This window comes from Bactrocera tryoni, chromosome 4 (genome assembly GCF_016617805.1).
Source record: "Bactrocera tryoni isolate S06 chromosome 4, CSIRO_BtryS06_freeze2, whole genome shotgun sequence".
Lineage (NCBI taxonomy): Eukaryota > Metazoa > Arthropoda > Insecta > Diptera > Tephritidae > Bactrocera > Bactrocera tryoni.
This window is the reverse complement of record NC_052502.1, coordinates 69225407-69248320: the sequence shown is the minus strand read 5'-3', so window position 1 is coordinate 69248320 and position 22914 is coordinate 69225407. Positions and strand designations below refer to the sequence as shown.

Here is a 22914-nt window from a genome sequence, read left to right as displayed (position 1 = left end):
AAAAAAAACAAAATTAAATTAATTTTTTTTCAAACATTAATTTGATTAATTTTAAAAATTTTAAATATTAAGAAAAATTTATAATTTTCAAATTTGATGATTTCCTAAGAATTCAAAATTTAAAACTTTTTTTAGATTTCGAAAAAATTTAGTAATTTAACAAAATTAAATTAATTTATTTTTTTCAAATTTTCATTTAATTAATTTTCAAAATTTTAAATATTAAAAAGTAAAAATTCTCAGTTTTTACGGTCTCTATAGAATTAAAAATATTAATATTTTTTTTTTGATTCGAAAAAAATTAATAAATTAACAAAATTAACACTATTTATTTTTTCAAATATTCATTTAATTAATTTTCGAAATTGTTATTATTGAAATAAATATAATTATCAAATTGATGATTTCTTTAGCAATCAAAATTTAAATTTTTTTTAGATTTTGAATAAATTTAATAATTTATAAAAATGTTCAAAATTTTAATTTTAAAATATAGACACATAAAGTAAAAAGGCATATTTGAAATTTTTTTTAATTATAGAAGGAAAATAAAAGTGTAGTATTATGAACTTTGGATTTTCTAATGAAAGAGAGCTAAACTATTTCTTTAGAATTTTCAAAATTTAAATTTAAAAAAAGTAATAGAGATTTAAACATATGTAAAATTTTGAAAATCGAGGGATTTTAAAAGCAATTATAATTTAAAAAAATTAAAAAATTTTACCTTGAGAGAATTTTTGAAAATGTTACTACTTTCAGAGAAAAAATTTAATGCGAATAGCATAATAACTTACAGAAAAAAATTTAAAACTTAAAATCAAAAAAAATTTGTAATGTTTTTTTGTAATTATTATTAACTTTTTTTTTCGCTTTATTTGAAACATATTTTTTATTAAATTGCTTCATAAAAGTCTATTTATAATTAATTAATGCAGATCAAGTCGTAGATTGAATTTTTTCAAAAAATCCTAACCTCAAAAACTCAACACTCAGCAAATAAATAAATTAATAAATCAGCGCCTGACCAAAACTGCCTTAAAAGTATTTTGCCGCTGCTAGTGAGTGGAAGAAAAATAAAAATAACAAAATAAAATATGAAAAAACTGTGGTAACCAAATTTTTGAAAAACAATATTAAAAAATCTCAAAACTAAGCAAAATTTTAATATCCTCCGCTTAAACACAAATCCTTCGAAATGTTCTCCACATTGCTGTGTTACCCCACTTAAAAATGACGTCGCAGACGTCAAACAACTCTTCGCAACATGTTGCGCAACATTCCTGCAGTCGCGCTGCATTTTTCTCGTACCAAATTTAACACTTTAAGTAAACATAAAGTTTAGCAACAGAAATAAAACACAACCAACTCCAATGAATGCCAACCAATTGGCGTCGGAGGTGGCAGCGAGAACAGCGAACACAACTGGCAACACTAACAACAATAGCAGCAGCAGCAACACAGCTAATGACACCGGCAACACAGATGTTGCAAACGAATCCATGAATCTAAGTGTTTTGGGAGGGAAACATGAAAAGATCGCGAAGCATTTGAAAAGTGTCGCAGCTAGTAAAGCGGATGTGAATGATGAAGGCAGCAATTGTGGCGCTGCTGGTGGCAACAACAACAATAACGGCAAAAGCGGAAGTTACGAACCGAAGCAGAATGGACAATATAGGGAAAGTGATGAGCGCTTAGATGGCAGGGAGACGCCAATTAACAGCTGGCAAGCGCAGCAGCGCGAACAAAGCAAACAACCACAGCCACAACATCACCGCGTGAATGGCGAAAAGTCAGCTACAGCGCATGGACATAACAGTAGCAATAGCAGCAACAGCAATAGTAGCAGCGGCAGTGGAAATGGCAATGGCAGCGCTAGTAAGCGAGAAAGTAGCGCGGACACGCCTGCCGCGCGAAAGCAACGCCACGAGGAGGACGCGGATGAGGCGGCGCATGAAAGCGCACGGGAACGCGCTGCATCCAACAATGACGAGGGCGATTTCGAGCGCTTGCACACCGCGACCATTATAAAAACACCGCTCAATAAGACGTTGCTAAAGCGCTGCAGCAGCTACAGCGCGCTGGGATGCGGTAGCAACAGCGGAAGTGGAAATGGTAGCGGCAGCAATGGCAATGGCAGCGGTAATGGGCAGGGGTATGGCACTGCCGCCGCAAGCGCATATGATAACGCGCCCTGCTGCACTGCCGGCAACGAAACTGCGCTCAATTGCAGCGGCAGGGAGGATCGCGAACGCGAGCAGGACAAGCAGCAAGCAAACGCCGACCAGCCGTCTTTTAATGGCGGTGATGAGTGTGGCTCGCCGCCGCATAGCTCTACGACATCAGCGTGCGGCTTCGCACATAAAATGCCAACAACGCCGGCTACAACAACTGCTGGAGGCAGTGGCGCTGGCGATAGCAATGCAGCGAAATGTAGCAAGTGCAACAACAATAATAACATACATTACAACAATTACAATTGTTACTATCGCAAAAAGTCGCGCATGCCGATTTGCCGTTAGTATAACAACAAATATTTCTTATAGAATTTTAATATTTATATTTATTTCGTCACAGCACAATTTACCTAAACAGCAATTGGCAACGCTATTTTTTTCTAATTGGCAAGAAAATTATACAAAACCGATTTTTTTTTAAACAAAATTTTCCAAGAAATTTCGACAGTGCTACACAAAAATGAAACCACCAACAAAAATTTCCGAAAATAATTTCTAAAAAAAACAAATAAATTTATATTAAAAATTGTAATTGGCAGAAATTGAAAAAAAACTTTGAAAAATTATTTTCAAAACAATTTAATTTTTAAATTTTTTTTTCAATTAATATTAATAAATTTTTACTCAATTAATAAAATTTTGGATTATTAATTAATTAAAATATTGTTAATTAATTTAATTACTTAAATTACAAATTAATTAAATTAATTAATAAAATTAAAATTTCATTAACTAAAAAATAAAAATTAAAAAACTAAAATTTTATTAATTGAATAAAAATTTATTAATTAATTGAAATATTATTAATTAATGTAATTAAATTAATTGAAATATTATTAATTAATTTAATTAATTAAAACAAAATTATTAGGAACATTTAGTTGTTTTGGAAATAATTTCTTCAAAAATTAATACAACTAATTTTTGGAATAAAGTTGATAAAGAAAATTTTCGAAAGTGAAATTTGAAAAAAATGAGGAAAATTTTATTTGAAATTTAATTAAAAAATTAACCAAATTTTTTCTAAACTTAAATTTTAGAAAAAAATTTATAGTTCAAATTTACAAACAATATATTCAAAACAATAAGTATAATAAACAACACTGTTCAACAAAAACTTGTACACAACCCCAATTGGCATTGAAAATTTCGGAACAAAACTACAAAAATATGCAACTAAATTGAAGAAGCACTGTGACTGCGACACACATCTTTAAAATTTACCGAATTTGGCAAAATTGGTCGAAATTTTAGCAACTAAATTATGACGTCCATAGGTAAATTGGCTAAAAATATTAACTGATTTTATTTAAAATAATTTAATATTTATTTATTTGACCCACTTTATATAACATACATAAATTCGTTTTATACAAATATTTTTATATATACATTTTACAGCTTAAAATTATTGAAAAATATTCATAACACATTTACTGATATAATACTTTCAATTTCGTGTAATACTGTCTATGAAAGCTTTGCTTAGTTTTAGCTCAGTGAGCTTAATGGTGGTACGATTTCGAAGAGTTCATTTTTAAGTATGCCACTGAGTTTTTTGTCCCTTCGTGAAGGCTTTTTATGAAAGCTTTTATTAAGCTTTAAAGCTTTTGGCGTTGAAAAAAGCTATGGGTGTCATTTGCTTTGAGCTTTGTAACTAAGCATTTTCTCAAAAGTGAAAGCTTTTATAAAACTTTGAAGCTTTTGAAGAAGATGCAGGACATGTGGTTTTATTTTCTTTTTAATTGATCTGTTAAGCTTTTTTACTGAGCTTTTTCTCAAAAGTGAAAGCTTTTATGAAACATTGATGCTTTTAATGTTTTATGAAAGCTTTATGTCCTATTTTAGAGCTTTGGTTTATATTTTCTTTTAATTTGTTTTTCAAATGACCTGTTAAGCTTAGACTTTTGTTATAATGCATTTTTGTGAAATCAATTTTGCTCATCATTTGTCTATGAAAGCGCAGAAGCAGGTTTTAGTTTCCACTTCTGTTATTAATGAAATTTTTCCATATGTTAGACGTGAAGCTTTTTTGAATGACGTTTGTGTAAATGCCACTTTTGAAAGCTTTTCAAAATTTGAGACCCACCATAAATATTAGGAAAGTTTTAGGCGATGAATCAAATACTAAATTAATATTTATGTTTCTTTCTACTTTAATTTGATGTTAAGTTCACTAATGTTTCACTATGAGTGGCTGATTTTGACCATAGAGCTTTCATGTAATGAGGTTTGCAAGAGCATTTCCTTTACTAAAATTTATATGTTTTTGTTACAAAAGCAACAAAATATATAATTGGAGTTTCTCATTAAATCGTTTACATAATATAATATATAATTCTTCGACATTTTTACAACTGCCTACCTTTAGGCGTCAGAAAATATGGTAAAATTTACCGATTTCGACATATTTTTCGTTGATTACGGTTATGTAATGTACATAACAATAGTAGAAAAGCTCTGACGGCTAGCGCATGTACAATTGTATAAAGTGAGCATAAGTTAAGTTGTGTAAAAACTTACCGTACAGGGAGTATATGCATATATATTTTTTTTGGCCCGTGACTAGTTACGAACTACTAACATTTGAATCAATACAAATATTTTTATTGCCAACTAACACAAAAATGTTCACTTTAGTGTCGAAAACGAAGTAGTCATTTTTGGACCAGTTTGTAACTAGTCCTCGGGTTTAGCGAATATTAACATTTTATATATTGATTTATAGGAAAATTTATTTTCACTCCGGAAAAGTTTACATTTCAAAAATTTGTTTAAACTTTATAAGTATTTCGATATTATTTATATACTTGAATTTATTGAGAAAGTTGCATAAATCAAGGAAGCGTCCATATGTACATACATATATATGTACATAGCGACTGCCGAAATCTGAGCTTCTTCAACAAATTTTTCCAATATTGTACTGTGCCATGAATTTTCACATTACTCTTAGCTCAAATACATACGTACATATACTTAAATACATATGTATAGTTACATTAGCTTAAGGGTAATATACTCTCTCATGTATATATGTATTTTCGCACTAAATTAATTTATCTAGTGTTATAATTTTCTAAGTCCCAACTATAGGGTATGCATGCGTGTATGGATATACTATGTATTTACATATATACTTTTTTACATAACTAAAAATATGTCTATACGCGTCTTCGCTCGCTATACTGTCTATTAACGCAATAAATATTACGTACTCATATATTTATATATGTAGATGTACATACATACTTGTATGTATATACGCAACTATTTTATTTGTTCTGACGCTGCGCCGTTGCGCGCGTTGTTGTTGCGCACCGAAGTATTTTTAAAATTTGACCTATTTTCATTATCAAGCGCAAGATTATTCTAAACAATAAAAACAACAAATTACGTATATATGTATAACACATACATAGCTACACGCACACGCGCAAAACGACGCGACTGCTGGCTGAACAAGCGCTATGCCTGAGCGTCAATGTGAACGCACTGAGCGTCGCGCTGTGGCAGGCCTATAATGAGGGGCTAAAATAAATAATAAAAAAATATTTCGGATTTTTTGTTTTGTACAGCAAAAGCGCTGCAGTTTAGTACGTCTTTTTCCTCTTTTTTTTGGACACATAGAGCGCAGCGCGCCAAGTACAAGCGCATACGCATATTCGTCTAAATTAACGTAGCAGCGCGCGCAGCGCTTTGACATTTATGTTTTGTGTGTATATATCGCTGAGCGTGTGTCAATGCAAGAGAGCGCAAGATATTTGTATTCAGAAAATTAGATAGCGCGGCGGCGTATGATTGAGTAGGCAGTAAATTAGCGAGCGCCGGGAATTATATTCATTGAAGACATACATATGTATATAGGTACATACCTACATTGTTACGTATAATATGTATATACATATATTTATTTTATACATATGCATATGTACATAACGATATTAGAAGAGCCGGCTAGTTCATGTTGAATTGTATGAAGTGTGCATAAGTTAAGTTCAAAAAGTATATACATACATATGTAAGAACTTTCTGTACAGTAAGTTTATATATTTTTGGCTTGCAACTAGTTATAAACTACTTACATTTGAACCAAAACACATTTTTTCTTTTTTTATTACACTTTTTGATTTTTACACATTTTTTGCGCCAACTTACTCAAAACTGGTGACTTTAGTGTCAAAAATGTGCTAGTTGTTTTTGCACTAGTTTGTAACTAGTTAACGATTTTAGCTAGTCTTGTCATTTTATATTTTAATTTGTATTAATATATATTAAAAAAGAAAAAATTTTAACCAACTATGGTGACTTTGATGTCAAAAACATACTAGTTGTTTTAGGACTAGTTTCTATCTAGTCGACAATTTCTGCGAGTTTTCGCATTTTATATTTTGATTTGTACAAATATATATATATCTTTTAATTTTTTTAGCTAAAACTTCCAACTTTAGTGTCAAAACAAGCTAGTTGTTTTTGTACAAGTTCGTAACTAGTCGACGATTTTAGCTAGTTTTGTAAATTTACATATTAATTTGTATAAGTATTTATTCAAATCTTTTTTAAACAAATATGTTGACTCTGATATCAAAAAATAACTAGTTGTTTTTGGACTAGTTTCTATCTAGTGGACAATTTCAGGTAGTTTTTTACATATTAATTTGTACAAATATGTATGTATGTATATTTTAGATTTTTTATCCACAACTAGTGACTCTATGCCAAAAATGTTATAGTTGTTTTTGGACTAGTTCGTAACTAGTCGGCAATTTTAGCTAGTTTTGTCATTTTACACATAAATTTGTAGTAAGCTTTATTTTCACTCAGGAAAAAGTTTAGTTTAAGAGTTTTGTTATGTGCGTTTAAAAATACATAAATTAAATATATTATTTAACGAAATACATACATACATATGTATGTATGTTCACACCACTTAGTGCATTGCAAAGGGCAGCTGAGGATTGTCATTTAACGCAGCAAAAATAACATGCATCAAATGCATGATTTATAAGTATCTACATATGTATGTATGCAAGCGTACGCACAAGTATATACATAGTATGTATGTATGTACATATACGCATGCAACTAAGTTTAGACGCAGTCTGCTCGTCTAATTTAAGGAAATTATGAAAAATAAGATTTTGATTTATGCAACAAATATATATGCGCTGAGATATACACACATATCTACATGCCTATAAATATGTACATATGTATGTGTGTGCTTATTTGCGCCGTGTGTGCTCGTGTATCTCCCAACTTCTATGCACGCATTGTGGCGTTTATTTGTTCTTGCTATTCCATTTATTTTCAATATTTTGGTGACTGCTGTTATTGTTTTTGTGTATGCCTTTGCTCCAGAAAAGTATGTCAACGTTGAATTAACATTTCTATTTTCTGAGTTTTTTCTCAATTATAAATTTTCGGCAGAAAAAATACCACACACAGTTAAGTCGATTTGAGTGTGTAAGCATACATACATATATATAGTGCTTATGTGTATGTGTAAACATATATCAATAGATTTCTTACCAATAATTTATAGGTTATTTTTGCAAAGCTAAGCGAATCAACGATATAAGAAGCTCGGTAATTGTTTTAAACTGTGAATGAAGGAAATACTTTTTTATTTATCTTCAGAGATTTCGGTGAAACTTTAAACACTTGTTTACAACCCGAATTAAAAGTCGGAGACTATAAAAAATATATACATACATACATACATATATGTACATAAATGATCAAAAAGGCGTGCTGAGTCAGTCCATGACCGTTGTTCCGTCTGTATATACGCGAAGTTTCTCAGCTTTTGAGCTATATATCTGAAATTTTGCATACATCCTTTTCTCAGCTGTTCTTTAGAAGCTGCACTTTTGTCAGAAGCGCCAATATCGGGCCAATAAGGCATATAGCTGCCATACAAATTGAGCGATCAAATTCAAACTCTTGTATGAAAAACTTTTTTATTTGCCAATATATCTTCACGAAATTTGGTACAGATTATTCTCCAGGATAACGGTACAAGCTCCGTACATACTGTTCAGATCGGACCACTATAGCATATAGCTGCCATAGAAACTGAACCAACAAAATCATAATGAGCTTGTTATAACCTTTTTTAATATGAAAAAAGCACCTGTGAAGGGTATTATTTGTATGCAAAATTTTTTTATTTGTGAAGTGGTTTACAGTTTCAGTGCAAACGAAAAAACTTGGTTTTTTTCTGTTTCATTTTTGGTTTAATTTTTAACACTTTTATGACTTTTAATTCAATTTCATCTTTTTAATTTTATTTTGCTACTTTTTTGGCCCCCCAAAATATTATTTACAACTTTACACCACTTCAATATTTGTTTATTAATATTTGCTTCTCTTTAACATTTCCTCCTTAACGCTTTCTTTCACTTTCTTGCTACTTATTAGTTATTATTTTTGAGTTTTCTCTTTTATGTTTCTATTTCATCAACTTTTTTCTGTGTTTGTCTTTGCCACCTTTGCGGCAAACGCCTTATTGATGTTGTTGCATTTGTTGTTGCCGAAAAAATTTCTACTCATTCATCAAATTTGAATTTCTTTAATCGTCAATTTGTATGTGTCATAAGCGCAAGCGCACATAATACTATATAAAAAGTCTATGTATGTAAATATATATACATATGTTTCTGTATATACATATGTAAGTATGTATATGTTTGCATATCTGTCAGCTTTTGAAGTGTTTGTACAATTGTTAATTGTCTGTCTGTTTACTTGTAACATTTTCTGCAGTCTAAAATATTTTTCCCTTTTGTTTTTGTTACTTTCTGTTATTAACACACACATACACACTTATGCAAGTTTTTTTCTATTTTGCCTTTAGTTATATTTCAGGCAGCATATTGGGAAAGTTTCTTTTAATAAAAATTCAAATTTTCCTTGACAAGTTCATTCACCTTTTTATGCTTTGTTAATTCAGAGCTGAGCTTGAAAAATTGAAATTTATACGTACACCTAGGCATAGGCATGCATATGTACATGTATAAATGTTTTGATAAAATTAGGTGTACGCGTTGTTAATTTAATTCACATTTTTACATATTTTTTTAGTACAATTTTATTTTTTTTAATATTGTCTTATTTACTTTTTTTATTAATGTGAAATAAAACTTTTAAAATTTAATATTTCCGAAAAAAAAAAAATAAGTAAAAAAAATTAAAAAATAATTTAATAAGTATGAAAATTAGAAAACAAAATTATCATTAAAAAAATAATAATAAATTTAATGAGTAATTTTTTTTTATTTTTTTGGATAAGTATATTAATTAAAAAATAGTTAAAGGGTAAAAAAATTAATAACAAGCGTAATAAGTAAAAAGGTTGAATAATAAAAAAAGATTTTTTAATTTTTTTACTTATTACACTTTTTATTAATTTTTTTACCTATTAATTATTTTTTAATTAATATACTTATCCAATCAAAATAAAAAAAATTACTCATTAAATTTATTATTATTTTTTAATGATAATTTTAATATTTCAATTTTTACTTTAATGAAAAGTAAAGAAATTGAATAAGTTTTCATTTTTTTAATTTTTTAAAAAAGATTAATTTAATATTTCAATTTTTACTTTAATGAAAAGTAAAGAAATTGAATAAGTAAAAAAAATTAATAAGTAATTAAAAAAATTAAAAAGTTAATTTAAAAAATAAAAGAAATTAATAAGTAAAAAAAATTTAGTAAGTCAAAAATACAAAAGAAATTATAATTAAAAAAAAAAATAAAAATTTAATAAGTAAAAAATTAAAAAATTTAATAATTTAAAATTTTAAAAAATTTTATAAGTTAAATAATTTTTTTCAATAAAACAACTTAAATTTTTTATAAATTTTTTTCTTAAGAGTTAATAAATTTTATAATTTTTTTAAACATATGTATGTATATGTATATTAAAAATTGTTTTGTTTATAGAAATTTTTCCAACATATTATTTTTAATTTTTTTTCTCACCACATTACGAACTTCCGCAGCATTGTTATTGACAATGAATGTATAAGCATGTGTAAATGGGTTCACATACACACATACTTACATATGTATGTATGTGTATGGATATGCCTATAAATATAGGTTTACGCATGTGTCTATATGTATGTATATACTCACAAGTGTGTTTGTATTTATGCAATCGTTTGTACTTTTTGAGTTCATCTGATAAAAGCGCCAGTGCCCTCAGCTAATAGAGTGCTGCTCTAAGTTACTGTTGTTGTCGTTGTTATTGTGGTTAAGTAGCTAAATGAAGTTGACACATATTTTTTGATTAGTTCCCTTGTATAGACATAAGTTTATACATACATATCTACATATTTACATATGTATGTATGTATATACTTATAGACAAGTAGACTATTTTCTCAAAGCCACCAAAAGTTTAAATCGGAAAAACGCAAGTTACAAAAAAGTTTAAAATCTAGTGTTTTGAAAATGTTACTAAGATAGTAGAAAACTTTTTAAAAAAAATCAATCAGAACAGGTTAATGAAAATTGTTTTAAGCTTTTAAATCAAAAATTCATAGATTTGAGCTTTTTCAAACAAATTTTAGTTAAAAGAATAAAATTTTACCAAAGCTCGAAGCTTTTGCGATTTGTCAATAAACTTCAGTTTTTTCAACCAAAAACAAAGTATATTTTTGGCATAAATTAAAAAAAAATAGTTAAAAGTTTAGAAGAGCTTTCGGCATAATTTTAAAAATCGTAAAGATCTTAGAGAAGCTTTCGGTATACATTTAGATAGTAATAAAAGTCTTCGAGAAGTTTAGGATTTCCGAGCTTTTTCTAGTCTTTTTTAACAAAGACTTAAAACAACCATTATTTATGTTCTAAATTACTATATAAAGAAATTCAATTTGTACTCTCCTGAAAACAGTAGGGATTCAAAAAGCTTATAAAAGTTTTAACCCGAAAATAACAGATAAAATAAAAAGCTTTTAAAATTTAATATTATAACAAACAATAAATTTAAATCGAGCTTTTAGTTTTTTTTTTCATTAAAAGCTCAAAGAAACCAGTATTTATGATATAAATTTCTATTTAAATAAATTAAAAATCACTTTAAACGCATTGGAAGACAAAAGTGGTTCATTTGAATTTTGGGTGTGAAACAAAAGGCTTATTTAAAGTTTACCTAATATAAATATTTTTCAAAATAAAAGCAAAAGTTAAAAAAATACATACTGTCGGAAAAAATTTCTGAAAGCTCCGGTAAAGCTTTTGTATTTCCAAGCTATACTCGAGCATTTCAATTAAATTAAATTTAAAATAAATTATTTACGAAAAATGTTTCAAAAATTGTTACAAGTTCTGTAAAAGCTTAAATAGTTTAGAGCAAAGTTCGAGCTTTTGCAAGTAATTGTTCTCGAAAATGAAATGCTTTTAGAAAAATATGTAAAAGCGCTTATGTTTTGAAGCAAAGCTTGTGCTTTTTAAGCAAATTGTATTTAAAACAATAAGCTATTAAAATAAGCTTTCCAAAAGCTTTAATACAACGATGCAATATGCTTTTCAACTAATTGTTAATGAAAATAAATTACTTTCCGGAAAAATAAAAAAAATGTAAAAGCTCATTAAAAGCTTTCCAAAAGCTTTAATATAACGGTGCAAATTTTTTCAAGTAATTGTTTTTTTTTCAAGTAATTGTTATTAAATTATGCAAAATAGAATACTTTCCGGAAAAATAAAAAAATGTAAAAGTTCATGAAAAGCTTTTTCGTTCCCCAGCTTTTCGGGAATCTTTTATTCACAAATTTGATATTGGTATGACTTCCGAATATTTAAAATGCCTTATCTAAAACTGTAAAATTCATAAAAAATTAGCAAAGCACATCCGCAAAGAAAACTTATATGATACAATAAAAGCTCTATTTAAATTTAGCAATTACTATTTTTATTTTTCTTCACTCTACGTATACTATAATGAATTTCTTTGTAAATATCTACAGCTATTACTGTCTTCAGTTAAATATGTCCCTACTAGACAATTGTTATTGTGTTTATTTCCCTGGTTGCTTTTGTTATACCATTATATCCGCTAAGTACATGACCTGCCGCAACTTTAATTCAGTTGTGCTGTGCTCCTCGCTGCGCAGGGATGTTTCTGGCGAAGACATAGAATAAACACAAAAACTAGAGAGCAAATATGAAAACAAAGTTATACTCAATATTTGTAGAGTACTTATGCTCTCTGTGCGCGCGCTGGTAACTCTTGGATCTGTTAAAGCTTTTGGCTGTTTAGTTCAATGTTCCCTTGATGTTTGGGGTGAGAAATTGGTTTATTCTCATTGAATTATATGTGTGCGATTTTAACATTTTATGTTCTAGAAAATTTATATCCAATTTGCTGCTCTTTAGAATTTTTGTTTAATTTTCCTTTTTTTTTGTATTTTTTTCTTTAAAATGTTGAAAATAATTTATTGTCGAAGCTTTTAGCAGCGCAAATAAAAGCTAATTTAATTATTTTTCTTTCATTAATACATGTTTTGTATGGCAAATGCTGCTAGACAATTAATGCTGTATGGTGGCTACAGTGCGTATGAGTGATGTATGAGCAACCAATTTTTAAATGCATTTTCCGAATGGAAAATAGATAATATTATACTAAGCAAAAGTTAATTGCGAACGAAATTTGCATAAAAAAATTATAATTATAACATTAAAAAATTATAATAAAATTTTTATTTCATTTCTTTCGCAGAAAAAAAAATATTTTTTTTTTTGTAAAATTGTGAAGTATAAAAAATTATAGTACTTTCCATATAAATTAACAAAAAAGGTTTATTAGAATTTTTTAGCTTTTTATTTTTTGTAATTTTGAATATTTGGATTTTTTTTTAAATTTCTTTGGTGAAAAAATTTATACTTTCTACCAAGTATTAATTAAAAATAAATAATAGCTTACTTTTAAAAGTTTTTTGATACTTTGCCAATCCTCCTGCGTTTCATAATTTACACCTCATGCACCCCATACAGGAACTAACTGTTTCACCCGTCAGTTGAAATGTCAAAGAAACTTCAAGCACTTTTAACTTTTCATAAGCGGAAAGCAATTTATACACACCTACATACATACATACGTACATTTGCAACGAAAACCATACACCCATATATCTAGTTGCATAAAAGACCCAAAGAATAATGAGCAGCATACAAGCTAACGGCAGCAGGCGCATGTGTTCCTTTTAAAAAGAATCGGAGTTGCCAGGCAGACAAAATACATTAGAAAAAAACGAATGCTAGTGAAGCTATAGAGCAGTGTAATGAAAAATTGCACAAACAAAAATAATAAAAAAAAGTTACAAAAACAACAAACGCTGCGAAGAGTGTTAGGGTGAAAATGGTTGGCCTACTTTTAGGACATGACATTAATGCTTCCGCATTCAAATGCGCTATGTTGCATGTGTAGTTGTGTATATGCATATGTACATATGTGGCTATGTACATAAATATGTATACACCTTTCTGCAGATAGGTAGGGCTGTTGTTGTGAATCGTAGACATATAGTTTTGCTTTGGTCTTAATATAATAAAAACAAGTATTTTAGCAGACAGTGTAATGCGATTTTGCTAGTCGGGCGATGCCAGATGTCATGAGGTATAAGAATACAAATTTTTATGAAATATATTTTTTGTTATGAAATAATAAGAAACAAAAGAAATTTAAAAAAAAATCTGAATTAAAAAAATTACAGACCCAAAAAATAAATTAAGAAAAAATTAAAACAAAATATAATAAAAAAAAATATTAAAAAAAATTAATAAAAATGTACAAAAAAAAATAAAAAATTATAATAATAATAATGTAAAAAAAAATATTATAACTAAAACACAATCTAATTATAAAAACTACGAACTAATTATAAAAATTACTTTAAAAAATTAACAGAAAAAAATAATGAAAAATAAAAATAATGACAATAATACTAAAAATAAAACAACAAAAAAATAAAAAAAAATTGAACTCAAAAACAAATTAGTTATAAAAATTACAAGAAAATTATCAGACAGAAATAATAAAAAAAAGGAAATAAAAAATTCAAAAAAAAAAATTAAAAAAAAATATATAAAAGTATAAAAAATAATAATTTCAACAAAACATTAAAAATATGTGTATAAAAATTTTTAAAAGCCTTTTTAATATAAATTTTTATGTGAATTGAAAACTTGGCTAAAAGATTTGAAAAAACTATATAAATTATATAATTATATAATAAAAATAAATAAATGCACTAGAATGATATAAATTTAAAATAGTCGTGTTTTTTACAAAAATAAAAAAGAACAATCTAAACATGAACAAAGTTGTGTGTATTAAAAAAAAAATATTTTTTTAGATTTTATATATTTTATTTTTTTTTTGGTAATTTTTTTTTGTTTTTACAGACTTTAAAAAGCTTTGGCAAATAGTTTTAAATTTTTAAGTCAATATTTTTTTTTATTTCAATGAAATATTTTAAATAAAAATCAACGTTTATTAATAGTTTTTTTATATAAATAATTTTTTAATATAGATAAAAGTATCCAAAAACATTTCGCTCAATTTTGGTTTTTTTTTTTCATTCAGTTGTCTTTATTTTATTTTTCTAACTTCATACTTCTTAATATCCTTATTGCCTATAATTATATTTGTTTTTAATTTTTTCTTTTATTTTAATACTTTCCTCATTTTTTTATTTTTTCTATTATTATTATTCTATTATTATTTTTATTTTTTCAACTTTCATTATTTTTTCCCAATTTTTTATTATTATTTTTTCAATTTTTATTATTTTTTTTATTTTTTTATTATTATTTTTATTTTTTCAGATTTTATTTTTTAAATTTTTATTATATTATATTTATATTTTATTTATTTTTGTTTTAATGAAATATTTGGTTTTATTACATTATTACTTTCTTATTGCTTACTTCTTAACTTTCTATTAAATTATATTTGTTTTTAATTCTTTTGTTTAAAAATTATTTTTAATACAATTTTTTTTTATTTATTTTTTCTTACATTTTTTGATTACATATTATATGTTTTTCATTTATTTATTTTGTTTTTTAGTATGAGGTCTAGTTTTAATTTTTGTTTTGAGTTTTGTTTTGTTTTTTGTTTAACGGCAATAAAAAGTTTCACACTAATATTCATAGTTATTATCATTTTTTTGACAATTTTGAGCCAAATGAAATAATTTTTATTTTTACAGTGATATTAAAAATATACTGGATTATCTGAATTAAATAACATTTGAAAATATTTAAAAAACAAATTAAATTGAGCAAATATGTTTTTCACTCCTTGTTTTCATACCTCAAATATTTATAGAGCATGCTCTATCCATTATTCCAGTAAGTGAAAAGGTTGGTAAGAAGCTAATCTGTCGGCCTGATTTTGTGTTATTTTAATTTCTTTACTTGAGTTGTCAACTTTATTACCAGAAAGTGAGGCTCAAGCTTATTCATATCTTTGTTTCAGGTTCCATTATTTGTTTTTTTTTTTTTGCTTATGGAGAACTTTTTAAAGTTTTTCAGTTTGTTTTTGTGTTAAAATATTTTTTAAAATGTTTTGGCATTGACTAATTTACCAGCCAACAGTCTCTTTGTTTCAAAAAATCTACGCGTTTGCGCTACTTTACACTCCTGCTTTACTTTCACTCAACTTATGTCTGCCAAATATTGGTCGGCATATGTTGGATATTTGATGAATCTGACTTGAAAAATTTTGAAATTTTGATTTTATTTTTTTTTTGTTGATTTTTTTTATCATTTTGCTTATTTATTTAGAATTCAACTTTCTGGCTTTTCGTCAGCACTCTCTTAAAAAAAAAAAAAAAAATTTGCACTTCTTGAGTACAAGCCTCCATACAATTAATTCGCTTTGAGCGCCATCTAAGGTTTATTTTTGATAAAATCCTAAAGATTTCTGCATCTTTAGAATTCTACACTACAGTGACGTCTTCAACTATGTTTTCAACTCGCTGCCAGCATACTCATATGCGCGCAAATATGCTTTTAATAACAGTAGATGCTAAAGTCTTTCAAAAGGGTGTATAGAGTCATACTTATTTTATAAGTAAATAACTCAATATATATATTTATATAATATATACATACATATAAGTGGATGTATCAATGCTTTGCTGACTATTTTAAAAGAAAAAAATATGCTTGACTTTTATTTGTTGACTGACTTTCTTGCTTTGTTGCATTATTTGCCAGCAATTTCTTATTGGAGTATGCGCTGCTATGCCACTACATATAGAAAATATATGTATTATGTGCATTTTCGCACACTTGCAAGGCATGCAACACACTTACATGCATACATAGCTGTCTGCATAGTCGCGTTGCCGTTCCAACTTTATTTACCTGTCATCTGACAAGTGCCAGGAACATGCAAGCAGTCGTGAAAGGCGACGAAAAGCCAAGCTTATAAGCACACATGACGACATTGCATGGAAGTAGCGGGCTTTCATATAGTATATGTATATGTGTGTTTGTGTATATGTGGCAACATATGCACAGCACTCACAGCAACGCCATTAAGCCAAACGTTTTAAATATAAATGCCGCAAATAAGTGGAGTAAAGTTTCCTTCACCTTTTTGCCGTGCATTGAACTATGCGCATTTATCCCCACAGCCAGCCAACACACACACATACCTGACCGCGCCGCACAGCATTCTGCTTGCGTGTATGTGAAGCCTTTGCTGCTTATGCAAACAGCAACAGCATTGCATACATAACGGCGCACTTCAACAGCAGCAGCTGCGCGCTTTTGTAACCCTTCCATTATAAACAAGTGCTCCCTTCGCTTCATTTCCCCACAAAGCACGACAAGGTGCCAGACAGTCGCTCAGTCAGCGCGCCATTCAACCAACCAAGCTGTCTGTGGCACATAGCGCCCATAATGTGTTGGCTGGGTGGGCGGGCACGAGGTGTAAAGATGGATTAAAGCGGTCAACTCAAGGGTGGTTGGCCTCGTCGCTGCTACGCGCATAAGAACGTTAGTGCGCCTGTGGGTATGCTTGCATTTTTCGCTACTTCGTCTGCTTCTTCTTGTTTTTTCCCTCGCATACTTGCAACCCTGGCAGTGCATTCGAGTGCGAAGTTGACGTCGTGTGGCACAAAGCGAGTGCAGTGTCCCACTGCCTCACTGACGACGACGTGGGCGGTTCAGAAACGAACCTTTTGCCGATGTAGACAAATAGAAGTATGCAATAAGTTCGCTTAGGTGCGCGCTTAAGTTGAGTGTTGTGTACGGTTGTTTTGTTGTAGAATTTTTCATTAAGCATTTTTTGTTGTTGTAAACTTGCTTTTGTTAGTGTCTGCTTACTTTTTATTGTATGTTCGTAGCTTTGCTTCGCTTTCGGTGGGGAGCCTCGAGTGTTTCTGTAGAGTATAGATATTTTATAAAACTTTTTTTTGGTTTTCCTTGCTTTCTCTACTTTGCATAGTTAGATTTGATCTGCTAAATGCGAGTTATAGTATTGTTGGTTTTTCTTGAAATGAAAAACTTTTCTTCAAAAGAAAAAAATGGTGTAAGGCAGTTCATCAAATTTCTAGTTAGTTGCAACGCATTTTTTCGTGGATAGGCCTCTAAAATTGCTCGGAATCCCCGCTAATTTGTAGATTCTTCTTCTTCTTCATTATCATAGGCACCGTACGTGGTTGCAGCCGTGTTAGATTCAGGAAATTTGATTCGATTTCCATTCTACAACCTCTTTTGTATTACTTCGGGTTGCACTTCAATGTTGCTCTCTCTCTTTTCATTTCATTTGTAGACACTACTTTCAGAGCCCGAGGTGTGTGCCTAAAATAATGTTCAATTGTGTACATGTCGGCTAAATGGTGGTTCAGATAGCTTTCGAAGCAAAATATGAACTTACGGAACATTTTTTTCCAATTGAGAACAGACACTAACAAACCTCCAAAAGCATTTACGACAGGAAAAAGCTACTCATTAAACTCATTAGCGTCTCGGAGCTCGTGGTGAATAAAGGATGGGGTTTAGATATCGGTTTAGTTGTCTTCATGGAAACTTTTACACGTTTTTCATCAACGTAATTCTAATTCTTCTTTATATAACTTTATATTTATTATATAAGATTTGTAGCGCACATCTTACAGTGTGAGGGTTACGCAATAATTATGCTCGGCTACGGTAATCAATTTACAAAAACTAATCTCAATCGCCAGTTTTAGTATAATTTCATAGGTCAGATTGAATTTTCTGAACTTTTGTCGTATAAGGCGTCACTTTTATAGGTTAAGATGAGATATTTAGGCGATAAAAATAGTTTTGCCGATAAAATTTTAACAGGTTATGTGGAATTTTCTTCCCTCATATGATGTAGCGAGAGCTTTCTGGATCATAAAAATAATTTGAGGGTAATAAATCTATAGGTTAGGTTGATTTTTATTCACTTTTTTAGGTTAGAGTGAATTTTTGGGTAGCGAAAATAAGTTTGCGGTTATGATTTTCTAGGTTAGGTTAACTTTTCTAGATTTTTTTAGGTCAAAATGAATATTTTGGGTCGCAAAAATAAGATTGTGGTTATAATTTTATAGGTTAGCTTAACTTATCTTTACTTCTTTAGGTTAGAGTGAGTATTTTGGGTCGCAAAAATAAGTTTGTGGTTACGATTTTATAGGTTAGGTTAACTTATCTTCACTTTTTTAGGTCAAAATGAATATTTCGGGTCGCAAAAATAAGATTGTGGTTATAATTTTATAGATTAGCTTAACTTATCTTCATACATTTATTTTTGCACAGAATCATCAATCAAGGCTCGTCTTTTTTATAAGTCCAACATTTTCTGACTTATTCTAATCATCTACTCATATCTGAAACTCTGTGGTACAACCTCGAAGCACTTTAACAGCCTAAAGTGCATGTACAGCCTTCATTTCGATTCTAACTAAAGCATAATGCTTATCTCTCGACAGTTGGACTAAGCGTGCTTAATACAATCATTGAAGACAAACGTGCCTTGCTGCTTTAGTATTTCTGCAACACAGCTTTCCGCCTTATTTCGTTAATCAAATAACAATCAGACGACGAACAGCACGTCAGCTTATACCTTGAAAAAAGACTAATTCATTCTATAATTTTTTTTCTAAATAAAATTCGGAAAAAGAACAAAATAAATTGCAGAATTCAAAAATTATACAACAACAAAATGTACCGTTGACGGGAATCACCTTCAAAGTAAACGAAGTCTTCCGCAACGTGCGAATTCGTCAAAGACGCGTGCGCCGCTGATTAAGGCGAGCACAGCAAAGTCGAAGCGTCTAAATGCAACAACAACAATACTAATAATAGTAAATTTTGAATAAACACGATACTAAGCAGCTAACAGCTGTTTGGTTTTTATTTGCAAACAAGCCAAACAAAGTCAATTGGCGCATACAAACAAAAGACTTAAGCGACAAACTTGTTTTGCGCGCATTTTACCATATATTTGCATTTATTTATTTTTTGGCATTTTAGCAGAGTTATCAGACAAAAAAACAACAAAAATGCGCAACAAAGTCTAACAGTCTAAGTCATAGCTGAAATTTGTTTAAAATAAATATACACACAGAGATTTAAAGATAGGAACAACTGTTGTTATTGTGGCCATAAATATGCAAAATAAAATGCGAAAATCACCAGTTGAACCTTGGCAATGAGCGAATTCGTCAACGAGGCAAATGTCACAAAAAAAGGAAAAATTAAACTTGAAAAACATTTTTTTAAAATAAAAAAATTAAGAAAATAAAAAAAAATTCAAAAAATAATAATCATAAATTTAAGTTTAAAAATTAAGAAAAAGTAACAGATAAATAAAAAATAAATACAAAAAACAATCTGGGAAAAACGAAAATAAAATAAGCTTAAGTTAAAAATAAAATTTCGAAAATTTACCAAAAATTAATAAAAAAAAAAAAAAAAGAAAATAAAATTAAAAACATAAAAACTAAGAAAATAAAATAAAAAATCATATTAAAAAGTGTAAAAATCAGGAAAAACTAACAATTAAATGAAAAATAAATAAAAATTAAAATTAAGAAAAATAAATTGAAAAAACAATGAGGAAGAAAAACGAAAATAAAAAAAACTGAGAAAGAATTAAAATGGAATCGAAAATGGAATGAAAAAAATCGAATGAAAAATAATCAAAAAATGAATGGAAATAAAATAAAATAAAAAAAGTAAAAAATAAAAAAAATTCAGAAAAAGAAAAATAATAAACTCCATATTAAAATCCGATCTGTCAAGTAGTATTAAGAAAAATAAATTAAAAAAACAATCTGGGAAAAACGAAAATAAAAAAAACTTCAGTTAAAAATAAAATATCGAAAATTTACCAAAAATTAATAAAAATAAAAAAAATATAAAAATTTGGAAAAATTAAGAAATTAAAATAAAAATCATTACGTGTAAAAGTAAGGAAAAAATAACAATTAAATGAAAAATAAATAAAAAAAATTAAGAAAAGTAAATTTAAAAAACAATCTGGGAAAAACGAAAATAAAAAACTTAAGTTAAAAATAAAATACCGAAAATTTACGAAAAATTAACACAGTCGCATATATAAAAAAAGTAAATATGTATACATGTGTGTGTATGTATATACATATGTATATGCATGTATGGTATGGTTGTCTAAAGCCAAAATGGCATGCAGAAAAATTTTGCTGTTAGCTTAGCCCCTCAGACGTCGTGGGGTGTGTGACAAAGCTGCGCAAAGCCAACTTCATACAAGAAATATTTCGAAATGAATATTTTGACGGCTGTTAAATATTATTAACACTTTTTTGCAGTTATAATTAATGAATTTTCGAGCACGCGCCGCGTGTGTGAGTCAGCAATTTGGATTATGTTGTGTTTGTAGAGAATGGAACTGCATTCGAGACATTTTTATGAGATTGCTGATAATGAAAAATTTCAAAAACTTTATATGGAATAAATACATAGGTAAATCATACAATTAAGCTTTGATAAATTTAAAAAAAATTCAATTACAATTAAAATAATAAAAAATATAATAAATAAAGAATAACTTAAATAAAAAAATATAATAAAAAATAATATAAATAAAAAATATAATATATATAACTCATACACTGACCGAGGTATTCGGCATTAGGTTTGTTAGAAAAACGAAATTATTATATTTAGTATATGAGAGTTGGGCTAATATCGACCCTGTTTTATCTACTTTTTCCAATATCACATATTATTAATATACTAATACTAATACTAAAATGGGTTTCATAAAGTACCTACCAATCAAATGGAATATATTCAGCTGCATGTTCGAAAATCCTGCTATTAATGACATGGGGGCTGGGTCAAGCTTTCGCTACATTTTATATATTTGTGGCACAAAGACACACTTTCATGAGTAAAACACGCTCTTCCATTTTCATTGAGATAACTCACATATTGGTCGATTTAAGTGGCATAAAGTCACCCGGAAGTTTATTTTTATATTAGGTATATGGGATCTCAGGGAAGTATTGACCCGATTAAGCCCATTTTTGGTATACGGAGTCACTATTATCAGGAAAAGATTCTTTCGGACCTTACTCTGTAGCAACAAGAGTATAATTAAAAGTACAAAAAATTAAGAATGTATTTTAATTATTTTTTTTTTTTATCTTTTTTTTAATCTTTCATATGTTATACTTTCTTGATAACAACGCTTTATATTTTAATTTTAGTTAATTTAATTTATTTTTTTAATTTTGCAAACATTAAAAATTTGGCGTTTATCGACTGAACTCATTAATACAATTTGCAAATTAGTTTATTGCTTGTCTATTCATTAATAAATTATAGCCATTTTTGGCAACTTCTTAAGCGCAGCAACGAGTTTGCCCATCTCAAATATCAACTTCCGAGTTATTCGTCTTTTTATAATTAGTTTTTGTGTGAGTGTATGTTTGTGCGTATATATGGCAGATATTTGATAAAGTGGGCGTGTTTAAGGTCGTGATGTGCCGCGTTGACCACGCTATCTGACAACAGTTTTGGGGCTTTAAAACTATGTATTTTTGGGCCGATTCGACTGCTTATAAATTGGGTAGCCAAAATATATTTTCTACTGCTGAGTCCTTAAAAAAAAATTATTTAAAAAAATAAATAAAAAATTATTAAAACAAAAAAATAATAAAAAATAAAAAACTAATATGAAAAAACTAAAGATACTATCAAAAAACCATAAAATCCGTTACATATAAGGAGAGGTGATAAAGAAAAAATTTAATTAAGTACTAATTAAAAAAATTAAATTAATTGTTTAAAAATACATGAATTAAAACAAATAATTAACAGAAAGAAAAAATTATAATTAAAAAAGCAATAAAATTATAATTAAATAAAAAAATTAAATTAATTCATTAATTAAAAAATTTAATTAAATACTAATAAAAAACACATGAGTTGAAAATAATAATTAATTAAAATGAAAACAAAAAGTTTTAATTAAAAAAAACAACAAAATTATAATTAATTTACTTAATTAAAAAAACTTAAACTAATTACTTGATTTAAAAAATACATGAAAAAAAATAATTGATTAAAACAGAAACAAAAAATTTTAATTAAAAAAACAATAAAACTAAAATTAAATAAAAAAATTAAATTAATTCATTAATTAAAAAAATTAATTAAA

At 28.0% G+C, this 22914-nt stretch overlaps 1 protein-coding gene across 1 annotated transcript in view; it reads right to left on the bottom strand.

The window, feature by feature from the left end:
- The window catches only part of LOC120773527, a 111841-nt gene that overhangs the window by 44336 nt on the left and 44591 nt on the right, over positions 1 to 22914 (bottom strand). Inside the window, exon 2 of the mRNA XM_040102483.1 lies at positions 10380 to 10505. Within this exon, the coding sequence (XP_039958417.1) occupies positions 10380 to 10424 (45 nt within the window). The 5' untranslated portion in view covers positions 10425 to 10505. The remainder of the gene's footprint in view (positions 1 to 10379; positions 10506 to 22914) is intronic.